The following is a 25,531-nucleotide window of genomic DNA, read 5'->3' as shown; positions in this document are numbered from 1 at the left end:
TTCAGATGACCTGCTACTCTGCCTACCCTTATTGGGATTACGAAACTGACATAAGTATTACAAGGTATTAATTTGTACTCAACCAGTTTTTTCTATATTGTTTAGGTTTTATTTCCCTTTAGTAATATTACTTACGTCTGAATATGTAACTTGTACATATTTAATGTCAAATTGATGTCCATTAGGTTACGAGGTCTGTTGCCACGATCACCGTTGTAAGTATCACCGCACCATAATGTAATACTTAATCGCGAATGTGTTGCGTGGGTGATGCTACTAAACAAAGCGATCGGAGGAAACGCATCAAATTCGCATTTGCATGCGTGACGCAACGTTGCAGCGAGGAGGCTGCGTGACGTCACCAGGTACAGCTGGTGGTGCTGATTGCTGTTGCGCATTCTAAGAGTTATCTCGGCTTACATGACAGTTGCGATGCTAGTCTAAGTTACATTATAATGTGCTGGGACACTGTCGAAACCTGGTTCATAGATGGCCGCACGGCGAGGTAATTGCCGCTCATTGAGAGCACGTAATTGCCGCAATGAGCCGGGCCGCGCCGGCGACGGTCCGTTTGGGGCGCGCGCGGCCGCTGTCAATTAACCACGAGTGATCTCCAGTGGTCGCAATCAATAGAGCAGCGACGATCGACGATCGCCGGCATTAAGGAGGTTAAATCAATCAGGCGGGTCCCAAGACGACGCTCGGCACCGCGGAGCCAGCGCACCACGACTTCCTCTCGCGACAATTTACTTATTGTGTCCTGCATTGTTGCCGACAAAGTTTAGCAGTTTCGTTCCGACGGCTTACGAAACGTCCTGGGAACCATGCAGATAAAACACAAATACCAGTCGGTATTACCGAATATGCATAGCTATGGAGTAGGTACATATAAGTGATGCCATCCCGCGCGTTATATCAACCGGAGGTACCTACTCAGGTTATTTGTATGGGTGAGTTTTATTACAAAAACGATAATTATGGATGATGTTATGTTCTTCAATACGTCCAGGGGCCTACATATAGGTGTAAAAGTTCTAACGATAATAGGCAGGTGTAAGTGTGGTGCGGCGGGCACTATGCGCGTGAGTCGGTGGACAATGAGCGGCTGCGGTCGATTCGGAGAATTGTTTCTTTGTATTGGTCCAGTTTCTGACTTATTATTAGACTGGGAGCGTCTACTAATGACGTAGATTCCACTTTGATTTCCCAGATGTATTCAATCCATTGTTTACTTACCTATATAAAAAAAGATAGGTGGTACCTATTCATACGAGTGTGCAATACACCAAAATCGGATGTAGGTAACCATATGAATTTATAATGCGCCTCAGACTCTCTAAGTTAGAGTAACATTTATAATAGGTAGAGCGTAGTACTGAAAGTTTCAGGCGGTCCGCGGCGGCGGCGGGTCGGAAGTTGTGCGCGGAGCTTGCGATGCGAGCTTGCGCGGCCCGCGGGGCGGCGGCGGCGGCGGGCCGCGGCGAGAGGCAGTGCCTTACTGGGCGCGTGTGCGAGCGCACGCCTCCGCCGCGACGCCGCGAGTGACCGACCAGCGCCGACCCATGCCGCGGAGCCCCGCGCTCTGACCGACGGCCCGACATGGCCTGCGCCCGGGATCTCTGCTCCGCGCAGAAAGTTTTCATCTTCATCAACATCGCCTTCGCGGTGAGCATCCTCCCTTACAAACTCCCTCAGATATCTCTAAAGAACGTTTCTCTATTTGGGTTAATACTAGGTTAAAATCATGACATAAACTGACCCTAAAATTAAGTTCAAAATGTTATCTCTACCCGATAGCGGCCAGAAACTGTTGCATGTTGATTTCCATGTAAACTTGACCTAACTAACTTGCCTACATAACATAAATGCTTAATTGACGAACGTGCTCTCGAATGAAAACAAATTATTTATACTGCCATATTCACACTTCACTAACATGGATAATTATTTACACTTGAAAGTAAGTAGGTACTTATTAAAATACTTGATAACGAAACTAAACTAAGTCGACATTAATTTAGATCGCGCGAGACGGACTAATAAACTTGCTGCATTCTTTATTACCGAGTGGCAGCTGCGTGAGGGAGCTTTGAAAAAAAAACTTGTATTGGGGTCAGGCGCGGGCCCGGCCGGGCTACCTGCCGCGCCGCGAGCCCCGAGCCGCCGTGCTGCTGCTACCCGGAACGCGGCGGCACTGCATACCACATATACTCACTGGGCTCAACGCGCTTCGTTCTGGAAGTCTAGCAGAATATTTCATTGTAGGCGTAATATGTTTTTTTGACGTGACTTATTGTAGATTCGCCGCGTACCTATATCATTAACTACTTGGCCGGACAAATGGGGAGCGCTTATGGTATCAGAATCAGAATCAGAATCAGAATCATTTATTCAACGTAATTATCATGGATAAACTTGTTGAAGGTCAATGTAACATTTTTGAATTTACGTCATTTCGCAAGGTGTTATGGCTGAGGAGAAGAAATGACAAGAAACTGCAACAGCAACACATCTTTTAAAAACCAATGAGGATATACATTACAAGTTATTTAATAACTAGAGGAACACATTCAATACCAGACATTTTTATCATTTAGGTAGTCATTAATCTTATAATAAGCTTTTTTACATAAAGTAAGCTTCACGTGAGCTTTAAATTTATTTTCTGACAAATTTAAAATATTATCTGGTATTTTATTGTAAAAACGTATACATAACCCCAAAAAAGATGAATTTAATTTACTTAATCTAGAATTTTGAATAGCAATTTTATGTTTATTTCTTGTATTGTAAGTATGCCTTTCACAGTTTCTCGGAAGGAGAGATAAGTTTTTACGTACATACATAATGTTTTCATATATATATTGACTTGCGACCGTCAGTATATTTATTTCTTTAAACAGCTCCCTCAAAGAGTCCCGACAACGCAGCTTATAAATAGCGCGAACTGCTCTTTTTTGAATGATGAAAATAGTTTCTACATCAGCGGCTCGACCCCACAGCAAAATACCGTAAGACATTATGCTGTGGAAGTAGCTGAAGTAGACAAGTCTAGCAGTGGGTACATCTGTGAGTTGTCGGATCCTTCTGACGGCATATGCTGCTGAACTTAGCTTGCCCGCTAGTGATACAATATGTGGGCCCCATTGAAGTTTTGAATCTACAGTAATTCCTAAGAAAACTGTGTGTTCAACAAAATCTAGTTTCTCGTCGTTAATTTTAATGTTATTATTTACTTTCTTTACGTTTGGTAGAACAAATTTAATACACTTCGTTTTCTTAGCATTTAGAACTAGGTTATTTACTGTAAACCAACTTAGAACCTGCGACACAGCGCTGTTTGCTTCGTCAAATTCCTCTAACTTTCTGTCGATTTTAAATATAAGAGAAGTGTCATCCGCGAACAGCACAATGTCAGCTTGGTTCTGTACTACATAAGGTAAATCATTTATGTACACTAAAAAAAGAAACGGACCCAAAATGGATCCTTGAGGAACTCCCATTTGAACATGAGAGCCCGAAGAAGTTGTACTATTGATTTGTAACTTTTGTATCCTACCACCTAGATATGAATTTAACAAACTGAGAGCTCCATTATTTAGTCCATAGTGCCTCAATTTCAAAAGCAAGGTCTCGTGATCCACGCAGTCGAACGCCTTAGACAAGTCACAGAATACTCCTACGGCATTCTGCGACTTCTCCCAAGCATCGAAAATGTGTCGAACAAATGTCACACTCGCGTCTGTTGTAGACCGACCCTTAGTAAAACCAAACTGCTGGCTGTGGAGTAAGTTATTTAAATTAAAATGACATAGCAGTTGGTCGAGAATAATTTTCTCGAAAATTTTACTAAGTACTGGTAGAATAGAAACCGGTCTATAATTCGTGGGGTCTGATTTTGTGCCCGATTTAAAAAGAGGTATAACTTTACTGATTTTCATTAAATTTGGAAAAGTGCCATTTTCAACACTCATATTAAAGATGTAAGCTAGATATGGTGCTAAGATATCAATAACAGAGCTCATCAATTTGACAGACAATCCCCATAAATCTTTCGAGGTTTTAAGTTTCAGCTGTTTGAATACTTTAACAATACTACTCGGATCAACGCGTTTAAAATCAAATAATTCAGTGCAAGCAGTAACATTACTTTTTAATAGTATATCAGCTTGAACAGGAGAGGACCTGAGAGATTCTGTAGTTTTTACAGGGATGTTCGTGAAGAATTTATCAAAAACTTCAGCTACATCTTTATCTTGTTTTACTAACCCAGTGCCCGATTCTATATTGTATTCTAATTCACGCGGTTTAGAAGCCTTTGTTTCACTATTTATTACTTGCCAAACTGCCTTTATTTTATTATCCGCGGTCTTTATTTTACTACTAATATGCATCTGTTTGGCTGTATAACACACTCTTCGAAATATTTTAGAATAATTTTTGACGTAGCTTTTGAAACTATCAGCGTGTGTATACGTTTTTTCCTCATATAAAGAATAAAGAGTATTTCTACTTTTGCGAATGCCTACGGTAGCCCAGTCACTGAACTTGAATGATTGACTGTTGGTAACTACCTTTTGAGGAAAATTATTTTCAAATTCTTTATGGATAATAGTGAAGAAATCCCTGTAAAAATCGTCAGGATTGTCTGTATCAAAGTTTGGACAAGGTAAGTTACTAATAAGACTATTTCGATATTTCTCTATCCGATTATCAGTGATGGGTCGAGTACTAAATTTAATTTTTTGCACATTTTTAAGTACTGGAAAACTAACCAACTGCCCACTGTGATCAGACTTAAAACAGTTAAGGATACTGTTATCTTGGAAATCACAATTGCAAAAAATGTTATCTAAACATGAGGCAGTTGTTTCTGTAATTCTAGTTGGCTCCATAAATATATTAACAAGGTTAAAAGATGTAAACAAACTTAGAAATCTAGTTGTAATTGAATCTACTTCATATAAATCAACGTTAAAATCTCCACACACTATAATAGATTTATTACTTTTGGATATGACCTTCAGTACATTTTCCATCACTGATTCAAAAACTGTGAAGTTAGCACTGTATGGGGGTCTGTATACGGCCACAACAATATGTTTCTCTGTTTCTATACATGAAATCTCCATAGTGCCCTCTATCGAAAGTCCAGTAATATCTTTGCGTTCTTTATATTTTAAACTATTTCTGATAAAAATAAGGGAGCCACCACGTATTTTGATCTTTCGACAGAAAGCGCTAGCCAAATGATAATTTTCAAAACCGAATAACAATTCATAATCCTTAAACCAATGCTCAGTAATACATAAAATGTCAATAAAAAATGTCTCTAAAAATAATTCTATGTCCAATTCTTTGCCAGAGAAGCCTTGAATATTTTGGTGAACTAGTTTTAATATTCCAAGCTTCTCTTTTGTCTTATTGTCTAGTTTAAAGATGAAGTACCATTCGTGGTACATGGCTGACTACCGTCAATAAAAGGTTTTGTACTGTAGAAGACAGTACAGTCAATAAGTTTACTGCCTGGTCTGGCAGAAATGTCTGTAATATAAAAAACTAGTACTGAACATATAATTTTTTTAAAGTACTTAGATAGATATATTCTATCTGTCGTTATTAAACATTTTTGAATAAACTTATTCAAATCTAAATAAATAATATTACTGTGATGACAGGTTCTGTTGTAAAGGTGTTGGTTGAGAGAAAATATATAATTATTTTCCTCACTAGCTAATGAATTTGAGTATGGAAACGAACAAATAATTAAGTTTCCACACTCAACAGTCATTAGCGACCTATGATACTTAGTTAACTGCTGTTTTGTGAGCCCTGTACTATTGCCTACTAAAAGAATAACGGTAGTGTTCGCATCATATTTACACTGGAATAGTTTTGTGATGATTTGTGAATATGACGCGCCAGGCATGCACACATTAATAATGTCATGATCAAAAGAGTTTTTTAAAAGTGGTCCTAAACCTATGCCTATATCGTCCGAGAACACAACAGTCTTTTTCGTTAGACGCGGGACAAAGTCTTTCTGGGGCGCGACGTTGTCCGGCAATGGGGTCGCGACCTTTCCGGGCCCTCGCAGCGCCCCACCTGGCGGCGCAGCGGGCGGGGGCGCCGCAGGCGCTTGCGCCGTGGACGGCGGCACTGCCGCTGACGCCCCGCGCCTCGAGGCTCCGCGGACTCTGACCCTCCGCGGCTCGGCTCCCGGCGGCACATCACCGGCCGGCGCGACACTTGGCAGCGCGGCACACGGCGGCTCGTTGTTGGGCGGTGCGGTGTCGCACATCACTGCGGACAGCGGCGCACCGTCGGGGAGCACGGCACCGCGTTTCGCAGCTCTTCGCGGTGTGACCCTTGCCGGCGCAGCACTAGGCAACGCGGCAATAGGCGGCGCGGCTCTGCGTGTCGCAACCCTACGCGATGTGGCCCTTGCCGGCGCAGCACTAGGCGACGCGGCACTGGGCGGCGCGGCTCTGCGTGTCGCAGCCCTACGCGATGCAGTCCTGGCCGGCGCAGCAATAGGCGACGCGGCGATGGGCGGTGCGGCTCTGCGTGTCGCAGCCCTACGCGATGCAGCCCTGGCCGGCGCAGCAATAGGCGACGCAGCACTGGGCGGCGCGGCTCTGCGTCTCGCAGCCCTACGGGGCGCGGTACCTCGCGGAGCGGTCTCGCGCAGCGTGGTACATGCGGCGCTAGTGGACGGTGAGGCTCCAGAAATTACGACCAACCCCCCGCGCTGCAAATCCTCGCTAGACTCGCTGCTTGTTTTGGCGCGGAGTGTTTCCAGCTCCAGGTTTCGGTCGTGCACCAGAGACTCAAGCCGTTCCGTATTAATAACCAGGGACTCTGTTGCCTTGATGTGTTCAGTGATTTCCTTCTGTGCATTCCCATATAATTGCTGTAAACGTGCTAATTGGCGTTGGAGCTCACAATTTTCTTGTCTCAATTTATGTGTTTCTTCACAACCTTCATCATCATCACTATATTTATCACTCATTGAGGTGAGATCTATGGTCATGGACTCATTATTTTGGCAATTTTCTCCACGGACTAACTCATTGTATAACGCCATAGTTTGTTGTGACTCGTTGATGGAATGTTGGTCTTCATGAGCTTTTATTGTATTGTAGGCTATAGCAACCTGTTGCTCTAGTTCTCTGATACGATTTAGAGCAGCCTCATGGTTGTTTCGACATTCATCCTGTGAGTTGATCACGGATTGTAAGTAGTCCCGTTGGTGTTGCAAGTCCTTATACCGACCATCTAACTCGGTGAGCTCGTTCTTTAAAGACAGTATTCTATTTAGTTCTCACCCGGTACAAAATTTAAAACAACAGGCATGCATGCCGCATGCCGCTGCCAGTGCACAATTGCCACAATCATAAATCTGTGTACACAAAATACCTACCTACTTGTGTACTAAGCTAACCACTTACGTTAGGTCATTTGATTATACACGCGCTTTGATTTAAAATTACTGTAACAATAATAGTTACTAGCAAGAACTGATTAGGTACATACAAAGCTTATTCGTCACATGTTACAGGTATACATAGTTAGGTAGGTACACGTCAATTTTGTCTTCTAACGCACAGCGCAAAGCCCCAGACAGAAGCATTAAGTTTCGGTTACGGTATTCATCAGGCACGAAAATTCTAAATACCTGTAATGAAGGCACGCGGCGGGGCAGGGTGGGCGCGGGGGTGTGACAAACAAAACAAATGTCTGACTCAGCTGCGATAGCGCGCCTCCTCCGCTCCCGCTGCATCCCACCTGGTAACCTGCGTACCCTCGCCACACACACTCCGTCCACCCGTACCCTCGCAGATTCCAACGCGCTGATAGCACCTGTTGACACTCTTGCACCACGACGAACACGTTCTATATCTTACGTAACTACGTCTGAAGTTGGGTTTCGTGGTTATCAATGATGAATTAATGATCTACCAGCAGATCAATATATTTAACTTATCGGACCAGATTAACCTTGTACTTGGCGAATATTATACGGAAATTGCTTATTAATTATGTGGTTCCGTATGAGTGAACATTTTTTTATCAACGTTTCAATATTTATTTACATAGAACATCAATGGTGGAAGATACATCAACATTTGTTGAGAGGTCGTCGGGGCAAGGATACTCCGTGGTATAACCACGCGCTCATTATCAACAACCGATTTGTTTTTTAATCAATTTTATAGCTACCTATCGACGCATAACCGTGTTCGGTGGTTTTTCATTGTTGTTAATGGTTACATAACCTCACGTCCATATAATTTTGATAACTGAGTATTGGAATGAGTAATAAGTATACAGCGGCTAAAATATATCCATCAGCTTGAATTACTCTATTTGTTTCCGCTCATATCTAACCTAACCATAATTTGAACTAACATATACATACAACCTTAGATTTTAACTGATTGACCAGACCAGTATAACTAACTCAGTAAAAATCTTTACTGAGTAACAGGTATTTAAGTGATTGGTATAGTAAGTAGTAAAGTAAGTAAGTACGATAGATATCCAAGTTGGTATAAAGCGGCGTCCTCGTCGGCGCGGCAGTATCTTTGTCAAGTCTCGAGTATACTCGTCACTCGGTAAATATTGACACGTGTATGTATTTACACACTCGTTACCACCACATATAATATAACATCGTTTACACTATTCGTACGACGAGGACACTGCCTAAATCCACGAACAGACGAAAATGGATATTCTCATGGTGAGTAGGGATGTAGAGCGTCTACTTGTAAGAGACGTCTACACTCTACAGGTTTAGAAAATCGAATACCTATTGCGCTGAAATGAGACGTTATCAAATAATAAAATAATGCGACACTCGTACTTTAGAACTCATAATAAAGTCACTTATCTAGAGGAAAGCTCCCTAACAGTATTAGGTATTACAAACTGGGTAAAATAGGTACTACTAGGGGCGCAGAGCGTGTCGTGACAGCACGAACTGCGATACCTCAGCCGCAGCACGCGAGCTGCAGGCCGCCGCTGCAGCCGGGTCCACATGTCACACTCCACCCGCTGAATACCAGCTTCCGCTATCAGATCATTTCTCGCCGAAATAGGTACGCCTCTAAGACAACGTTCTCAGCGCAGTTTCGTGCTCACCCAAGCACCCTTATACTTTAATTTTTGTTATTTTTCCTACCGGGCCAGCTCCTCATTTGCCCTGGTCAAGTAGTGAAGTGTCGCAAATCTAGAATCAAATAAATCAGGCCAAATAAGCGAGGCGCCTGAACTTGCACTCGGCTTTCATACATTATTCACAAGTTCTCACACGCCGCGCCCAATCGATGGGTATTAGCATAGCCGTCCACGTCGCACCTGATGTCCGACCACCGCGACCCACTGACGAGCGGTCGTCGTATTAATTACCATTACAAGCGGAGAGAGCCCGCGTGCATGTCTCTACAAACTAATGTGATAGACATTAGAACTGTGTCACATACCACGACGATAATACGACATATTTATTTACTTATGATAACTATATTTCTCTTCTCTGATTTGAAGTCATTTGTCTTGCTATTTGCCCGATATGGCTGGGTTACTAGCAAGTTGTTTCAGGAGGCTTTATGTTGTCCGCCGAGACGACCATTAGCTAGGCTCCGCACGCGCCGCCGCCGGCGTTACGACCCCGGCCAATCCACTGAATAAACAAATTGCTGGGTATTCTGGCAAATAAGCTCTATTTATGAAGTGGTGGGAATAAATAATTCAAAATAAAAGGTAACGCGAGCGGCTGAACATACCGGCAATGCAGCAACACGGACTTTGCACGCGATTAAAACGTTCGCGGAATTATTTGACGAGCAGGTGACATTTAATACGTACTTATAAAGAGCATTTGTAATTGTTCATGTGTCAGTCAGGTGTGATATGAGTGTGAGCTGTCGATGAGACAAAAACACGGCAGTGAGTAATGTTACGCGACATGCGATGTATATGGACACATCTGGCGGTGTGGGCACGTCCGCGTTGCAGCCGCGCCTGCAGCCGGCCACATACCTCTGCTGATGCTCATTCCTGCCAGTACGGGGCACCGAATGTCGCAAATTCAAACTCGAATACTAGACCAAATATCCGCATTTGCTGAGAGAAACGCGGCAGCAAAATTATGCATAAGTACGAGGATGCGTCTCAAGGTACAAGATTTGTAAAGTAATTAATTTAACGGCGGCGTTGTAAGACAATGGTTGGGTACAATGCAAATGCATTCAGACCGATGATGTCTGATGGCTCTACCCTTGTACAGGCAATTCGTGTCAAGGTGCGCTAAGTAAACAAATTAGCGAATTAATGTGTCAAATAGGTAGGTACTGGTAAATGCTAAGAACTAAGTGACGTATCGCGACGAATTCCTTGGTACAAGCACACTGCATTATGTTATGTACCTAGGTACCTTATACTTGTGTCGTACTTGAGGCGCTGTTTCGCGGAGATGTTTGTTCAATTGCTCTAACAAGTCGCTGAGGTCAGGCTACACTCGCGCCGTGGATCCGACGTGCAGCTACAAACGAGGCACCACACATTACAAGTTCCTCATTTAAAATTTGAATACGACCTCGTGATGACTGTTTACCCATTTAGCTAATTGAAATCAGTCATTGATGATGGAGCGGAAAATTAGCGACGGAAGACAACGCAGTACCTACCTATTTTACTTCAACAGGAAACCGGTGATCTCTCGCAATATGCGCAAGCGCTGGTGCCTGAGCCGACCTACGCGGGCGACAGGTTTGCACCTAGAGCATACATAAACAATTGTTTCTGTGAAACCAACGTGCGGTCGACTCACCGAGGGAAACACGCCGCGCAAATATTCCACCGAGTCTGTATACTTGCCTAACCCCGACTGGCTCCACAAAGATTTCCCTCTCGAGTCTTTGAGCATTGTTCCCGCTCTCCTTGACTACGCCCTCATATTCTTTGAGATTCTTGTTAAAGGAATTTTTGGTCCAAAATACCTACCGTCGTCGTCCGCAACAGTTTAAAATTACAAGATTTATTATTGACTGCTAAGTTGAATTATTTCTTATCAAAACTTTATAAATAGCAGACACTTTGGACTGCATACTTATACTTAAATTGTTTTCCGAAGTTATTGGAAAATTATGTAGGTATTGGCTGTGTATGACGTAAGCGGCGCAGGTCGCGGTCAATAGTCTAGTGACGTACAAAGGTCGCGAATAACTCGAGTCAGTTTTTGTCGGCGGAGTATTGGCAGCGGCGATGTTTGCGTCCCCGGTATTGGCAGTCAAGGTCCCGCCACGTTATCTATCGCCACATTTAGTTATTTGTCCGAAAGAAGTTTGTTTTTATTGAAATATCAACTTGCTGTTTCCTTTACGAATAGGGATAGAGTTAGCACAATTGGGCATTTATGATGATGATAGAGCTTTAGAATAATTTACTCTTTGTAAGTAGTGCTACGTAATTTATTTTAAAGAGATGTGACTGAACAAGATGACAAGAATGGAGGAAAATATGAGCTGACGTAGTACGTGTCACCACAAATACCTTACAGAGCATTGATTCGTGGAGGACGAGCGACTGTCGTCGTCTTGCGATATCACGCCGCAACTGTGTACTTAACCAAAACAATCACATTTACAAGTACTTCATTAAGTATCTATGAATTTGCAGTTTGCTGGATCGTGTTAGAGATAACTTGTTATCTTTAAGAAATAAATTATTATCTTATTATCTTTAAGAAATATTTATTTAAGATTCCGTGCTGTTAGCTTTCCTTAAGAAATAAATAAAAAATAAATTAAGAAGGAATAAATATCAATCGCTTGTGAAACTTTAAATTATGTCTCATTGCAATGAATAATGCGTAGAAATAGGTCGTGGCCTGGGTGAGTGGGTGTCGCGTCCATAATCGACAATATGTGTGACAGATGCGGTTGATCGCGATGGTGCTATTGACTCGTTTACGGCGCGCATTCGTTGTGGTAGCGAGCTCGATGATAGGTAATCGGATTGAGTCTGTAAAGGGTCGCACGTGTAGAGTAGCGTGGTTTTAGAAACTACGTCTTGATTGCCTATAGAGGTTGATAGATACAGCATAGGGTTTTGGCACAGCCAGTCGAGTCTCAGCTAAACCCTCGTTAGGTTCATCATCTGGCTGTCAGTCAGCCTCATTGCTCACAAAACCACGTACAGGAAAGGATAATGTATATTATAGTGCATATGGATTGTTTGTGTAAATACTAAAACGTAGACATCCAGTTTATTTTTTGTCATGGTGCGCGATAGGTTCGTAACATATTTCCCCGTACCTGGTAACGTGCGCGGATGCCGGGTGCCGGGTGCCGGGTGTCCAGTTAGTGGCGGACAGTCAACTCGTATATAATTCCGTGACAGTCGTAGTTCAATCAGCGACACCCACGCTGCGCCCGCGCCACTGTCGCCTGCGCTGGGTCTCTGAATACGTTTGCTGTTTTAAAACAAATAAATCAAATGACAGAAAACTGCCCTAAAAGAAACTCCTCTTCGGTGTAATTCGAGTCACGGTTATTATCTAGTTCAGAAATGTATACGAATAGGTTCGGTCTTATGAACGATTTCCATCGAATTAACACGTTGACAGTCGCCATACAAAACGTTTTGACTCCCTTGTAAGTCCCGCATATTACTTCAACCTTTGCTAAGTTACCCGGGATCCAAGTGAATGGGACATGTATGGGTCACGGACGTATGTAGCTAGTCCGTCATGACCCGTATATGGATCACTGGACTGTCAACGTGTTAAAGTTGATTAAAGAGGTTTGTTCAACATTAAGAACATTTTGGCTGAGGAGATACGATCACCTACCAGAGAAAAGACGACTTCTCAATGAGATCAAACTTATAAATAAAACTACTTACCTACTAATAAAATGCTTGCTTAAAAAAGTTGATGGCCACCTAAAGATGACTCTCCAACAAGTCCCGTTTGACTCAACAAGGACCAGGTATACTCTATCTCTCTCCCACTTGAGTGGTGTTGCATTTAATTCAGGTTCGGTCCGAGTCTGACGGGGTCACCGACCCGTGGTGGCGCGAGACAGCGTCACAGCATCTCGGCGACTGCTCATTACATACCTACGACTACGACTATACGATCTAACGACAGTTGTAAAGGAGTACTCAGCGTGGTGGGTGCGCGGCCGCGGCCGTGACACGGTCACCACAGGGCCGCGGCCAGGACGACAGGGTTGTGAGGTGCAATGGTGCTCAGAATAATTTAATAAAGAAAATATAGCGCGTTGATGTCTTTTCTTAGCATAACCGATGTCTCTAAACTTTTATGTTTTATTAGGAGTTAAATCCGACCAAACTTAATAACTACTAGAGTACTAGATTAGAAGAATGTCAAATGACTTGTTCATTGAATGGGCAAGAAATGGATCACTTTATAAGTTAGCAGTAATCGTCGTCATTTTTGCCGTTCCTTGAGGCACTGTTGTTGGCGGTCTACATATACGTGTATCGCATCTAGGATACAACTATCTTACTGCGTCTTACATAGCTAACCGAGAGAGATGTGTTATGCAGTATTATAGTATAACTTATACTACAGTACACTGGACCGTATGGCCGCCGCCGGCCCTGTGGACGCCAGCTGACGACCAGGATGCCGCTTGTTCCAAAACAATACCTACACTCCTTACGCATTATTACATACACATGATTGTAATGAATGTAAACGTTGTATTGATGCAAAATGCCGATCTTTATCTTACTTAGCCTAACTGATCCCACTGCTGGGCTAGCACGACCATTAGCAGGTTTTAAATCATATTTGTCATTATTATTATCACATCACGATATATTTGATATCCCCTGGGATATCCGAGTTCATGGCGTGGCAGTGGGTCGTGTAATGGTCGTATAGTATGAGCTGTTTGGAAGTATATGAAGATAATTTTACAAGACCAGAAAGTATTTTGACTAATCACGATATAGATCAAGCGTGCGTCACGCATAGGGGGTGGTGCAGTAGTTTTAGGCGGATGAGACGTTCGTTATGTGAAAATTGACGATTCAAAGTGTAACTATGTACCTACTGAATAAAGATATTTTTGAATTTGAATTTGGTGCAAGAGGGTCTACTGGAGCCAGTGCATTTACGTTAATTTGATTCACGGTGTCCCCTGGCTTGGGCTGTCTTTGCAATGGACTGGGAGTCTATATACTTACAGTACATGTGTGGTAAATGGACAAGATAAGCGATGTCTGACCAGCACCCACAGCACTGATCCATCATCATGAGAGGTTTCGGAAAAATGATAGTTACAATTATAAGTGACTCATGCGACTATTGTGATGTATGGCTGAATACCAACGAATAAATAATGAATACTGAGACTGATTGCTTTTGAATTATTGTTGCTGCGCAAATGTACTTGAAAGTTAATTTACATACATAACATAAACAGCCTATATACGTCCCACTGCTGAGCACAGGCCTCCCCTCAATCAACTGGAGGGGGTATGGAGCACACTCCACTACGCTGCTCTGCGGTTTGCTGGACATGTTTTTACGGCTAATAGGCGGAACCAACGGCTTAACGTGCCCTCCGAAGCACGGAATCATCTTACTTTTTCGGACATTCAGGTGATTCAAGCCTGAAAAGTCCTTACCAAACAAAGGACAGTCTCCCAAAGTGATGTCGAGTATGTCCCCATCGGGAATCGAACCCGGACCTCCAGATGGTGAGCTGTTAAAAGTAAATTTAAGTTTAATTAATATATTTGCATTATTTTCTTGAAAGATGATGGTAGGGCTGGCAGCGGAAGACCTAGAAGGACTTACATTGACCAAATTGGAGATGTCCTTAGAAAAGAAAGTACGATCTACTCTGAACCGGCGTGCTTATATAAAGCGATAGATGAATGTAGCGGAAGCAAGAGAAGTATGTAAGGATCGAAGAAAATGGAATTCTATAGTCTCTGCTTACCCCGGTGGGAAATAGGCGTGAGTTTATGTATGTATGTAAAGATTTGAATCGAATTGTATTATATTATTGTGCATTATTTTCACCACCATTTTTATCAAAAGTCCTGAGATACTTATACTGGTGTTGTAGTAGCTGCTTTCAAGATTTCTCATGTGGAATATCAGCCCCTGTACAGTAGGAGCACGCCCGGCCCGCCCGTCCGTAGCGCCCGGCCACCTCCGCTAGCGCCTCCTGCGGACGTATGTGATGGGCGGTCCTCCTCGATAGTACACATAAGCATTACATGTCAATTTCAACCTGATACCTCCTCGCGTTTCCACAAAAAAGATCTTGACGCACAGACGGACGGACGGACAACGGTTTTTCCTTTTGAGTTTCGGAACCCTAAAAATGCTTGTAGATTTTTCTTTCGGTCCTTTTTGTGGTAACGACCTTCTACAACGAATTCTAATCTAATACAAAATAAATGTGGAAGTACTTTTACAATGAATAAACAACGCGTGTGTGGTTGGTATCTGTGAGACGTGCTCTCTGCACTCCGACCGGTCCTTGAGATACCTGCCTGCAAAGTGACCATTGTACCCCGGATCAAAGTGTCAGTCAACTATTCCTTATCAAGTCAATAATTCATATTAAGTACTTACCAAGAATTCCATCTCCACAGTTATTGGTACCTACTGTAAGTGAAGCCCGAAAACAGTCAAGTGGTTCATTGCAAACTATCCGATATGCTATCAAAGCATTTGCATAGTTAGCGCTTTAAGAAATTCCTTGTTCGGAGTACAATGAGGCTCAGTGCCGCTGTGTGAGGTTATCGCGGCGGAGGTACGTGGCGGGCGTCAGCGTGTGCGCAGGCGCGGGCCCGCGCGGCGGCACGGGCCGCCAGCGGCGCGCGTTCCTGCGACCTTGCCCGGTTTGTTTATCACGCCCTCGTCCTTGCGGGCTGGGCTGCTGGACGAGCGCCAACACCGCTCGATATCCATCTTCCTGAAACTTGATCGTCCGCCTAATGTTCCTGAAAAGCTTACTCGACATCGGAAGGGGGATAAAGTACAAGGTCTCCAATGCCATTTAGAGGATATGGAGTGACGGTAATGTCGCGCCGGGAGCCACACCAAACAAATGTTACGTATCTATAGGTCAATCGTGAAGTTTTGCTTGATATGCGTATCCGTTTTATCACAATTCATCGCTTTTACTTATTGATTTGGTCAAATAAAAACATGATGATCGCTGAAAATATAAGTAGCAAACATTCTACGCGCTTATTGTTTATTCAGCCTCCGCGGTCTAGTGTTTATAGCGTTGGGCTCACGATCTGGAGGTCCGGGATCGATTCTCGATGGAGACATTGTCCTTTGTTTGTAAAGGACATTGGCTTGAATTACCAGATTTTCCTAAAAAGTAAAATAATGCCGTGCTTCACATTAAGCTGCTGGTCACGGCCGACCAGCCCACAGTGAAGCAGCGTGGTGAAGTATGCTCCATAAACCCCCCCCCCCCCCCCTGATGATTGAGGGGGGAGGCCTGTGCCCAGTAGTGGGACGTATAATATGTATAGGGTGTTTATATTATGTTATTGTTTATTCTATGCTGAAGGTGCATTGTCTTATTGTCATCTTGTCTACTTTACCTATAAATTCTCGGTCGCCTGGAGAGCCTAGATAACTTGAAGTAACATAACTTTAGTTGAGGCATACTTACACAAGTTTTAGTTCACATAACATAAATCAGTAGTTCGTGTAGTTTCAGCGGCAAGCTCCGTCGCCAGCGGTCGTTTGTCTTTATTGGTCCTCTAAGTGATACGGCGCGGGGATACGTGAGGGCTCGTAAATTGTAATGCTTCATTTACGATCGCTTTGTTTATGAACCGTGTTGCATGAAATTGAAAATATGCCTTCGTGATATATTCAGGGAAGCTATTAGCAGGGTGTACTCGTAAGTATGTAGCGGATGTGTTTATAGGATTTACAAATGGTTACTTTATAATCAGGTGGCACAGTCTGCAATGGCTCTAACCTAACCAAAGAGATTCTCAACGTTTTAAAGAGATTCAAGTATACTATGTCCCCCCGGGAGACGCAACCCAAGACCCATACTAACGCTCTAATTTCTCGACCACCCAGGCGGTTAGATAGCCTCAATAGTAACTTGACACCTGAGGCGATGTCGGCCATCGACCTTCCAACCGGCGCGATACATTGTACAACGTGTCCGCGTGTGTGTTGCAGATGTACAGCGGCGCGCTGCTGGCGACGGCGGCGCGGCTGGCGTGGGACCCGAGCACGTACACGTGGTTCCGGTTCCTGTGCGCGGCGCAGTACCGCGTGTCCGCGGGGTTCGTGCTGGCGGCGGGGCTGTGGCTCGCCGCGCTCGTGTACCTCGCCGCCGCCGCCGCCGCCGCGCCCAAGCACCACGCCAACTCACTGCACGTCGTATGTACTTCATTGATATTGATATCTTAGCACCATATCTAGCTTACATCTTTAATATGAGTGTTGAAAATGGCACTTTTCCAAATTTAATGAAAATCAGTAAAGTTATACCTCTTTTTAAATCGGGCACAAAATCAGACCCCACGAATTATAGACCGGTTTCTATTCTACCAGTACTTAGTAAAATTTTCGAGAAAATTATTCTCGACCAACTGCTATGTCATTTTAATTTAAATAACTTACTCCACAGCCAGCAGTTTGGTTTTACTAAGGGTCGGTCTACAACAGACGCGAGTGTGACATTTGTTCGACACATTTTCGATGCTTGGGAGAAGTCGCAGAATGCCGTAGGAGTATTCTGTGACTTATCTAAGGCGTTCGACTGCGTGGATCACGAGACCTTGCTTTTGAAATTGAGGCACTATGGACTAAATAATGGAGCTCTCAGTTTGTTAAATTCATATCTAGGTGGTAGGATACAAAAGGTACAAATCAATAGTACAACTTCTTCGGGCTCTCATGTTCAAATGGGAGTTCCTCAAGGATCCATTTTGGGTCCTTTTCTTTTTTTAGTGTACATAAATGATTTACCTTATGTAGTACAGAACCAACCTGACATTGTGCTGTTCGCGGATGACACTTCTCTTATATTTAAAATCGACAGAAAGTTAGAGGAATTTGACGAAGCAAACAGCGCTGTGTCGCAGGTTCTAAGTTGGTTTACAGTAAATAACCTAGTTCTAAATGCTAAGAAAACGAAGTGTATTAAATTTGTTCTACCATACGTAAAGAAAGTAAATAATAACATTAAAATTAACGACGAGAAACTAGATTTTGTTGAACACACAGTTTTCTTAGGAATTACTGTAGATTCAAAACTTCAATGGGGCCCACATATTGTATCACTAGCGGGCAAGCTAAGTTCAGCAGCATATGCCGTCAGAAGGATCCGACAACTCACAGATGTACCCACTGCTAGACTTGTCTACTTCAGCTACTTCCACAGCATAATGTCTTACGGTATTTTGCTGTGGGGTCGAGCCGCTGATGTAGAAACTATTTTCATCATTCAAAAAAGAGCAGTTCGCGCTATTTATAAGCTGCGTTGTCGGGACTCTTTGAGGGAGCTGTTTAAAGAAATAAATATACTGACGGTCGCAAGTCAATATATATGTCGGCGTTAGTTATGAATTAAGAAGAGAAATTGATCAAATCGGAAAATAAAATGAAGTTACATCACTTCCGTTATGAAGTTGCAACGCTCCGACGAACGTTCGTCGTGAACGGACTTGTCGAGTAATTACGATCGGAACGTGGAGTGCTATAGTCACTCACCTATAACTTGTAGGGACGTCAAGAAAGTGTGATCGGAAAAGAGTACCTAGCAAGTACGTTCACATGTCCCGATGATTCGGTCCGAATATAGGAACCATGGGTGGTGGAGGGCAAATAGAGGGCGAGTAGCCCCTTCGCGCTAACGTCCTTATGCGCGCTAGATAACGAGAGACTGTGTAACCGTTACGAATACCGTGACGTTGCCGTGAGTGTGTACCTTATGCTGTGACTTTATTTAATCGTGATACAAAAACTATGTGGAAGTAAATAAAATGATTGTGATACTGATGACGGCCATTATTGTCTTCTAACGCCCACTCTTCTAACGCCCACCCTCCATTATGATGATGATGTTACGACCGACACCTACTGTTACGACATCAGAAGTGGGATTAGTGAACTTGGATGAAGACAACGTGATGCGACGTTCACAACAAGACAATGCAAGTTTCGTTACCACAATCAGAAGAAGATTATGATGATTATCACATTCGTGTGACCAAGTGATGAAGATGTAGTCTACAGCCATGCCTGAATTTGGAGATGGACCTGACTTTGAAGTGACCTGGACCTTGTTAATGATCGGCATCACTACATGCCGTGAGATATGATGGCGTGAACATCACAATATTTCCGTAATGTGTGCAATCGTGTTAGGAAATTATGGTACCTCAACTTGGAAACTGTAATTACGGTGAGTCGTTTTCATACTGGAACCTTATTGACTTCATTGCTGGGTGAATTTTCGTTTCTAATAATGAGGAAATTGATTTAAAATTAACTTGGAAATTACTATTTCCGTTTGTTTAAAAAGAAAATTGACGAGAAATATTGTGTCAATCCGTGTCAATCATACCGCGTTTTCCAATCTGTTTTCATCATTGTCAAATCTTTGTATTTTGGTCTAAAAATATTTCGAATTGGTGTAGACACGCTTAACCTGCGTGATTAAAGTTGTATTTTCTCACTCCAAGCAAAAAGAAATTAATCATGACATGATAATTGAGTCTCGTTAAATAACGTGTTTTGTAATCTACCGTCATTCATCAAATGTTTCAATATTCAATATTCTTTATTTGTAATCTTTTTAAACCGATTGAAAGAAAGTCACTTGAATACGATAATACAGTGAATTCTTTTGTTTCATGTCATAACTTGCCACGTGGTTCGGCAATTGGTGGATTGCAAGCGGAGATGAAAATGGCGCGGGCTGAGCTGTAGCCGTGTAAAGTGACGACATCATGGCAGCGCGTTGTATACCGTCCGGACTTGCTGCGCTGTTGCTGTTGAAGACCTAAACCATGTCACAAGACCAGTGGTTGATCTTTTATTGGAAATTCTTATAAGTCATGGTGAGTCGTATCTGTTTTACCTGATTTGAGAGATGGGAAGTTTTAATAAGATACAAATGAATATAGTGCAGAAAGTTCTCTTTGTTAACTTTAGTTAAATTAGAAATCGTAATGAAGTGAAGTAAACATTGCGAAGTAAAATGATTTGGATTATGATTAAGTGAAATAGACTTGGAAAAAATGCCTCGAAGCGAATTGCCTTCTGAGTTAAATGTTACTGATTTAGAGAGTGAATAAGATGTTACACGGCACACATACTTTGGTATTGTTATTTTCTCTTTTGTTGTTGTGCTGCATTTCCAGCGTAGTCGTAACTGCAGTCCCGTTAGAGGCTGTTCAGGGCGCGGTGTGCGACTGGAGGTGTGGTGAGTGTGTAGGTCCATGGGGACCTGGTTTTAGTGGTATATGATTACCTTGTGGAAATGACCAATGATGGTCTGTTATGAAAGTGGCAAATGGTTGCCAATGTTATCACCGAGTATTAAGGTGCACTGTGGCTCCAGCGTAGTCGTAACTGCAGTCCCGTTAGAGGCTGTTCAGGGCGCGGTGTGCGACTGGAGGTGTGGTGATTGTTTAGGTCCATGGGGACCTGGTTTTAGTGGTATATGATTACCTTGTTGAGTTGACCAATGATGGTCTGTTATGAAAGTGGCAAATGGTTGCCAATGTTGACTTATAACCGAGTATTTATGTGCCCGTGTATGTGTGTGTATAATGAACAGTCTAAGATACTTTTTGTTTTTTTTTTATCATTAGTTGTTGATTGAGGCATTCTTTCAAATTGTTTACTCTGTGTGGTGATGCACTCTGGAAATCCACTTGATGGATATGCGTACTGAAGTCTTATGTAGAGTCACAAGTAGAGCTCATGTAGAGTCACAAGTAGATCTCATGTAGAGTCACAAGTAGAGCTCATGTAGAGTCACAAGTAGAGCTCATGTAGAGTCACAAGTAGAGCTCATGTAGAGTCACAAGTAGAGCTTATGTAGAGTCACAAGTAGAGCTTATGTAGAGTCACAAATAGAGCTCATGTAGAGTCACAAATAGAGCTCGGACGAGTCCTTTATAGAGTCTCATGTCAGGTCAGGAATGACCGAGCGAACTTGGATACTGTGCTGTGGTATATTGTTTCAGATTAACACACGAGGACGTGTGTCACGCAGGATGGCCGTGTCGGCGTTAGTTATGAATTAAGAAGAGAAATTGATCAAATCGGAAAATAAAATGAAGTTACATCACTTCCGTTATGAAGTTGCAACGCTCCGACGAAAGGTGGCGTACGGCCAGAGCTGAGTGAAGTCGACAGAGTCACTACGGAGCCGTCGTGTCGAGCGGACGTGCACTGCCGTTCTAGTCGAGCAGTCTACCGCGAACCTTCGTCGTGAACGGACTTGTCGAGTAATTACGATCGGAACGTGGAGTGCTATAGTCACTCACCTATAACTTGTAGGGACGTCAAGAAAGTGTGATCGGAAAAGAGTACCTAGCAAGTACGTTCACATGTCCCGATGATTCGGTCCGAATATAGGAACCATGGGTGGTGGAGGGCAAATAGAGGGCGAGTAGCCCCTTCGCGCTAACGTCCTTATGCGCGCTAGATAACGAGAGACTGTGTAACCGTTACGAATACCGTGACGTTGCCGTGAGTGTGTACCTTATGCTGTGACTTTATTTAATCGTGATACAAAAACTATGTGGAAGTAAATAAAATGATTGTGATACTGATGACGGCCATTATTGTCTTCTAACGCCCACTCTTCTAACGCCCACCCTCCATTATGATGATGATGTTACGACCGACACCTACTGTTACGACATATATATGAAAACATTATGTATGTACGTAAAAACTTATCTCTCCTTCCGAGAAACTGTGAAAGGCATACTTACAATACAAGAAATAAACATAAAATTGCTATTCAAAATTCTAGATTAAGTAAATTAAATTCATCTTTTTTGGGGTTATGTATACGTTTTTACAATAAAATACCAGATAATATTTTAAATTTGTCAGAAAATAAATTTAAAGCTCACGTGAAGCTTACTTTATGTAAAAAAGCTTATTATAAGATTAATGACTACCTAAATGATAAAAATGTCTGGTATTGAATGTGTTCCTCTAGTTATTAAATAACTTGTAATGTATATCCTCATTGGTTTTTAAAAGATGTGTTGCTGTTGCAGTTTCTTGTCATTTCTTCTCCTCAGCCATAACACCTTGCGAAATGACGTAAATTCAAAAATGTTACATTGACCTTCAACAAGTTTATCAATGATAATTACGTTGAATAAATGATTCTGATTTCTGATTTCTGATTTCTGATTTCATTATTCATTATTTATACACTTACGTACATACTCCATCTCCCTGTACGGCGTAGAACCGTGGACAGTCCCAGCCGGAGAAAGGCAAAAGATCGAGATCGAGGTGTGGTGATGCAGACGTATGCTGAGAACCTTTGACGCGACGACACCAACAAGATGGACCGATGAAGTGAAAGATTCATCGTCCTGTAAATATTCGATTGTGAGAGACGCGGGCGACAAGAACCGGTGGAGGTCCGACCCCAGAGATATTCTACGTCCACATATAATGAATTTAATCTATCCCAGTAGTACGTACGTCAGTTTGTAGGTTTGTGTTATTTATGTTGTGCGTGCGCGCCACGCCGCCTCCAGCGCTTTACGGACACAAGGACTGTTATAGACGCCGCAGCCCTGTTCTAGTAGAAAATATGAAAATGGGTTTCAGTACAATACAATACAATACAAATACACTTTATTGCACCAAAATAAAAAAGAAATAATTACAAAATGTCTCTTAACTAAGTACATGGCAAATGGCGGCAAGTATTGTACAATGTGCAATATTTGCATTTTGCTTATGTGATTGAGTTTGGCTGACCCACCGCTAACTCTTGACGTTATTTATTAGGTACTTAGCAACTTTATACACATTATCTACAACATTAATGAACTCAATAATTTGCCTATACTTAGGTACTTTAATGATAATTTCAAATCCACGTAACATCAGGCCTCCATTACTGCTAATCTTGGAGCGCTTCTCTATAATTTAATACTAGTTGAATTTTTTGCGCGATAATCAATTTGAAAAGGCATTAAATAGCGGTCATGCGGCGTATAATGATAGCGCGGGTCCGAGCGGCGCGGGCGCGTCAGCGTGACGCGGCGAGACTCGAACCTGCGGCCTTCAGCGGACACCAGTCATTGATCTGATCGATTGTTACAGAACCTTCAGAGGTTCTCTTGCGTAAAATTTTGTCTCGCATTCGTCTGTTACTTACCTACATTGAATAGGTGCCTACTGGTATGTTTTAACCCAAGCTAAAGTTGAAGAAAAACGTTTAGGTAACTTCGTGAGGTGAGACGTACTAAAATATGAGATATTTTTTATTTAAATCAAAAGTAGTCGCGTGTTTTCTACTTGTCCACCTCTACCACCATTGATATAATATAAATGTTACTCACTACCACAGAACAGTTACTGTAATGGTCTGCTGTAGGTATATTCCTCAATTGTTTTCCCGCATCATCCGTAGTGTTTAGTGTGGCGACCGTTAAGATGACGATGATTAATGTGTGTTGTGGCAGTACTGCGCGGGGGTGGTGTGCCTGGCGGCGAGCGAGGTGGGCTACGGGGCGTGGATGGCGGCGTCGCTGGTGCAGTGGTGGCGCTCCGCGCCGCAGGCCGAGCTGGCGCGCCGCGGGGTGGACCTGCTGCACGACCTCAAGCCCGCGCTGCTCGCCGTCGAGCGGTACAGGGACCTCGCGCGCCCGCTCTACGACATGATCGAGGTAACGACCGCCACCACGCGCTCTCTCTGTCCTTGTGCGAGGATCGTTGGCAGCATCAGCTTGCTTTTGGTTCCTGTCCAGCGTTCCAGGGCCAGGTTGACGACCGTGTACCTACATTTTTTCATCATTATACATACAGGGTGATAGTGACACCGTACCGAATACTGAGGGGGATGATCAGCTCATGAAAATGTTAGGATTTTCTATAATTATTTTCAGTTCCACACTTTTGTGACGAGAAACTCCGCTTGATATTAACTCGTAATCCTTTTTTATATCGCCTGTTTTAATTCAGTACACTTACTTCCATTTCAGTGACAAAATATTGTGGAACTCTGTAAAATATCCCTCGACCATTTTTATAGTTGATAAGTAGTGATGCAAACGTCAGTCTTTACTTATAGGCCAGTAAAGTTGTGTGTACGATGCGTATGAAACAATTTAATTATTGAAACAAACAATCCTTATGTTTCTGTTGCTAATAATAAGTAGTGATAAATTGTGTTAATAAAGTAACAACCGTGTGCCTCGTATGGTTCCAGGAGGTGGAGAGAGAAGCACCCAACAATGTGTTCGTGATCATCATCTTCGGCGCGCTCGGCGCCATCTTGCAGGTATTAACTCCGATACTCGTACAGCTAACATCTTTATTTTTTGCACGGTAATCGAGAGAATATAGCCTCAGTTTTGAGAATACTTTCTGACTTTCATCCATGCTTACGTTTTGAGTTTATCTAATATTCCTACCTGCGGTACGCTCATTAGGAGTGGGTGTATTTGGGGGCACGGGAGTGTCTCCGCCAAGACAAGCAAAGCGAGGCGCAATACTAAATTCACAAACTCTACACTTGTGTAGAGGTAGATTAAAAGCTTGGCTTGCTAACTTTTTGACATAGCGATCAATATGACCTCGTCTTGGAAACATTTTACATGAACATGTTTTTGGTGGAATGTACTATAGTACATCAGAGGTATATAATATACCTCTGTATACCCCTTCGGGGTTACATGTATAATGCTATGTTATGTTATGCTGCGGTATGATGGTCTGAGGTATCCGCTGTCGTTAATGAGCGTTTGTCGTGGTGTGAGCTGACACCACTATTATGGTGAAAAAAATATTGGTGACGGTTTGTCGTACATAATCGCGTATAGATTAGATATTGTCAAATTATTTATTTGTTGCTGTATGTTTACTCTTTCACGTTTCAGGTGGCGGCGTTTGTAATGGCGCGGCGGCTGGCGCGCAGCTCGCGGGCGGCGCGGGCGCAGCTGGAGCCCGGGGACAAGTGTGCGGGCGAGTGCGCGCCCTGCCACGACACCGACAGCAACGACTCCAGCGAGCCGCCGCCCGGCTGGCGCAAGAAGGCCAACCTGCGCATGTACACCATACTCGACAAGATTTTCTAGCAGGTGCGTCGCGGACTCCCGGCTCGGACCGGACGGGCGGTCGGACGATGCGGGGAGAGCCGCAGGCGCGCTGACCGCGTGTGTTGTGTGTCGCAGGACGAGACGGCGCCGCCGCCGCCGGGCGTGGGGCGCGGCGCCGCGGGCGCGGGGCGCGGGCGACGCGGGCGGCCGCTCGGTGCCAGGCCGCGGCGGG

At 43.3% G+C, this 25,531-nt stretch overlaps 1 protein-coding gene and 1 long non-coding RNA gene across 2 annotated transcripts; both read left to right on the top strand.

Annotated features, from left to right (window-relative positions):
• The first annotated feature begins 1,476 nt into the window (after positions 1-1,476).
• Positions 1,477-25,502, top strand: LOC126371170 (uncharacterized). The gene is made up of 6 exons (XM_050016401.1): positions 1,477-1,665; positions 17,219-17,422; positions 23,725-23,928; positions 24,471-24,542; positions 25,141-25,341; positions 25,435-25,502. The coding sequence occupies exons 1-5, from the start codon at positions 1,600-1,602 to the stop codon at positions 25,336-25,338; spliced, it is 744 nt and encodes a 247-aa protein (XP_049872358.1). The 5' UTR covers positions 1,477-1,599; the 3' UTR covers positions 25,339-25,341; positions 25,435-25,502.
• On the top strand, positions 20,363-21,834 carry LOC126371174 (uncharacterized). The gene is made up of 2 exons (XR_007566975.1): positions 20,363-20,469; positions 20,670-21,834. It is a non-coding gene; the product is annotated as an uncharacterized LOC126371174 (long non-coding RNA).
• Positions 25,503-25,531: the final 29 nt, after the last annotated feature.

The sequence above is a fragment of the Pectinophora gossypiella genome, chromosome 12 (genome assembly GCF_024362695.1).
Source record: "Pectinophora gossypiella chromosome 12, ilPecGoss1.1, whole genome shotgun sequence".
NCBI lineage: Eukaryota > Metazoa > Arthropoda > Insecta > Lepidoptera > Gelechiidae > Pectinophora > Pectinophora gossypiella.
Note: the sequence above shows the minus strand (reverse complement) of the source record. Positions and strands in the feature narration are given on the sequence as shown.

Bases quoted from the DNA above. Each gene is read 5' to 3' on its own strand.
- LOC126371170 (XM_050016401.1), top strand. From the start codon at position 1,600: ATGGCCTGCGCCCGGGATCTCTGCTCCGCGCAGAAAGTTTTCATCTTC. The intron at 17,423-23,724 runs GTATGTACTTCA...GTGTTGTGGCAG, and splicing joins ACGCCAACTCACTGCACGTC to TACTGCGCGGGGGTGGTGTG. The intron at 23,929-24,470 runs GTAACGACCGCC...GTATGGTTCCAG, and splicing joins CGCTCTACGACATGATCGAG to GAGGTGGAGAGAGAAGCACC.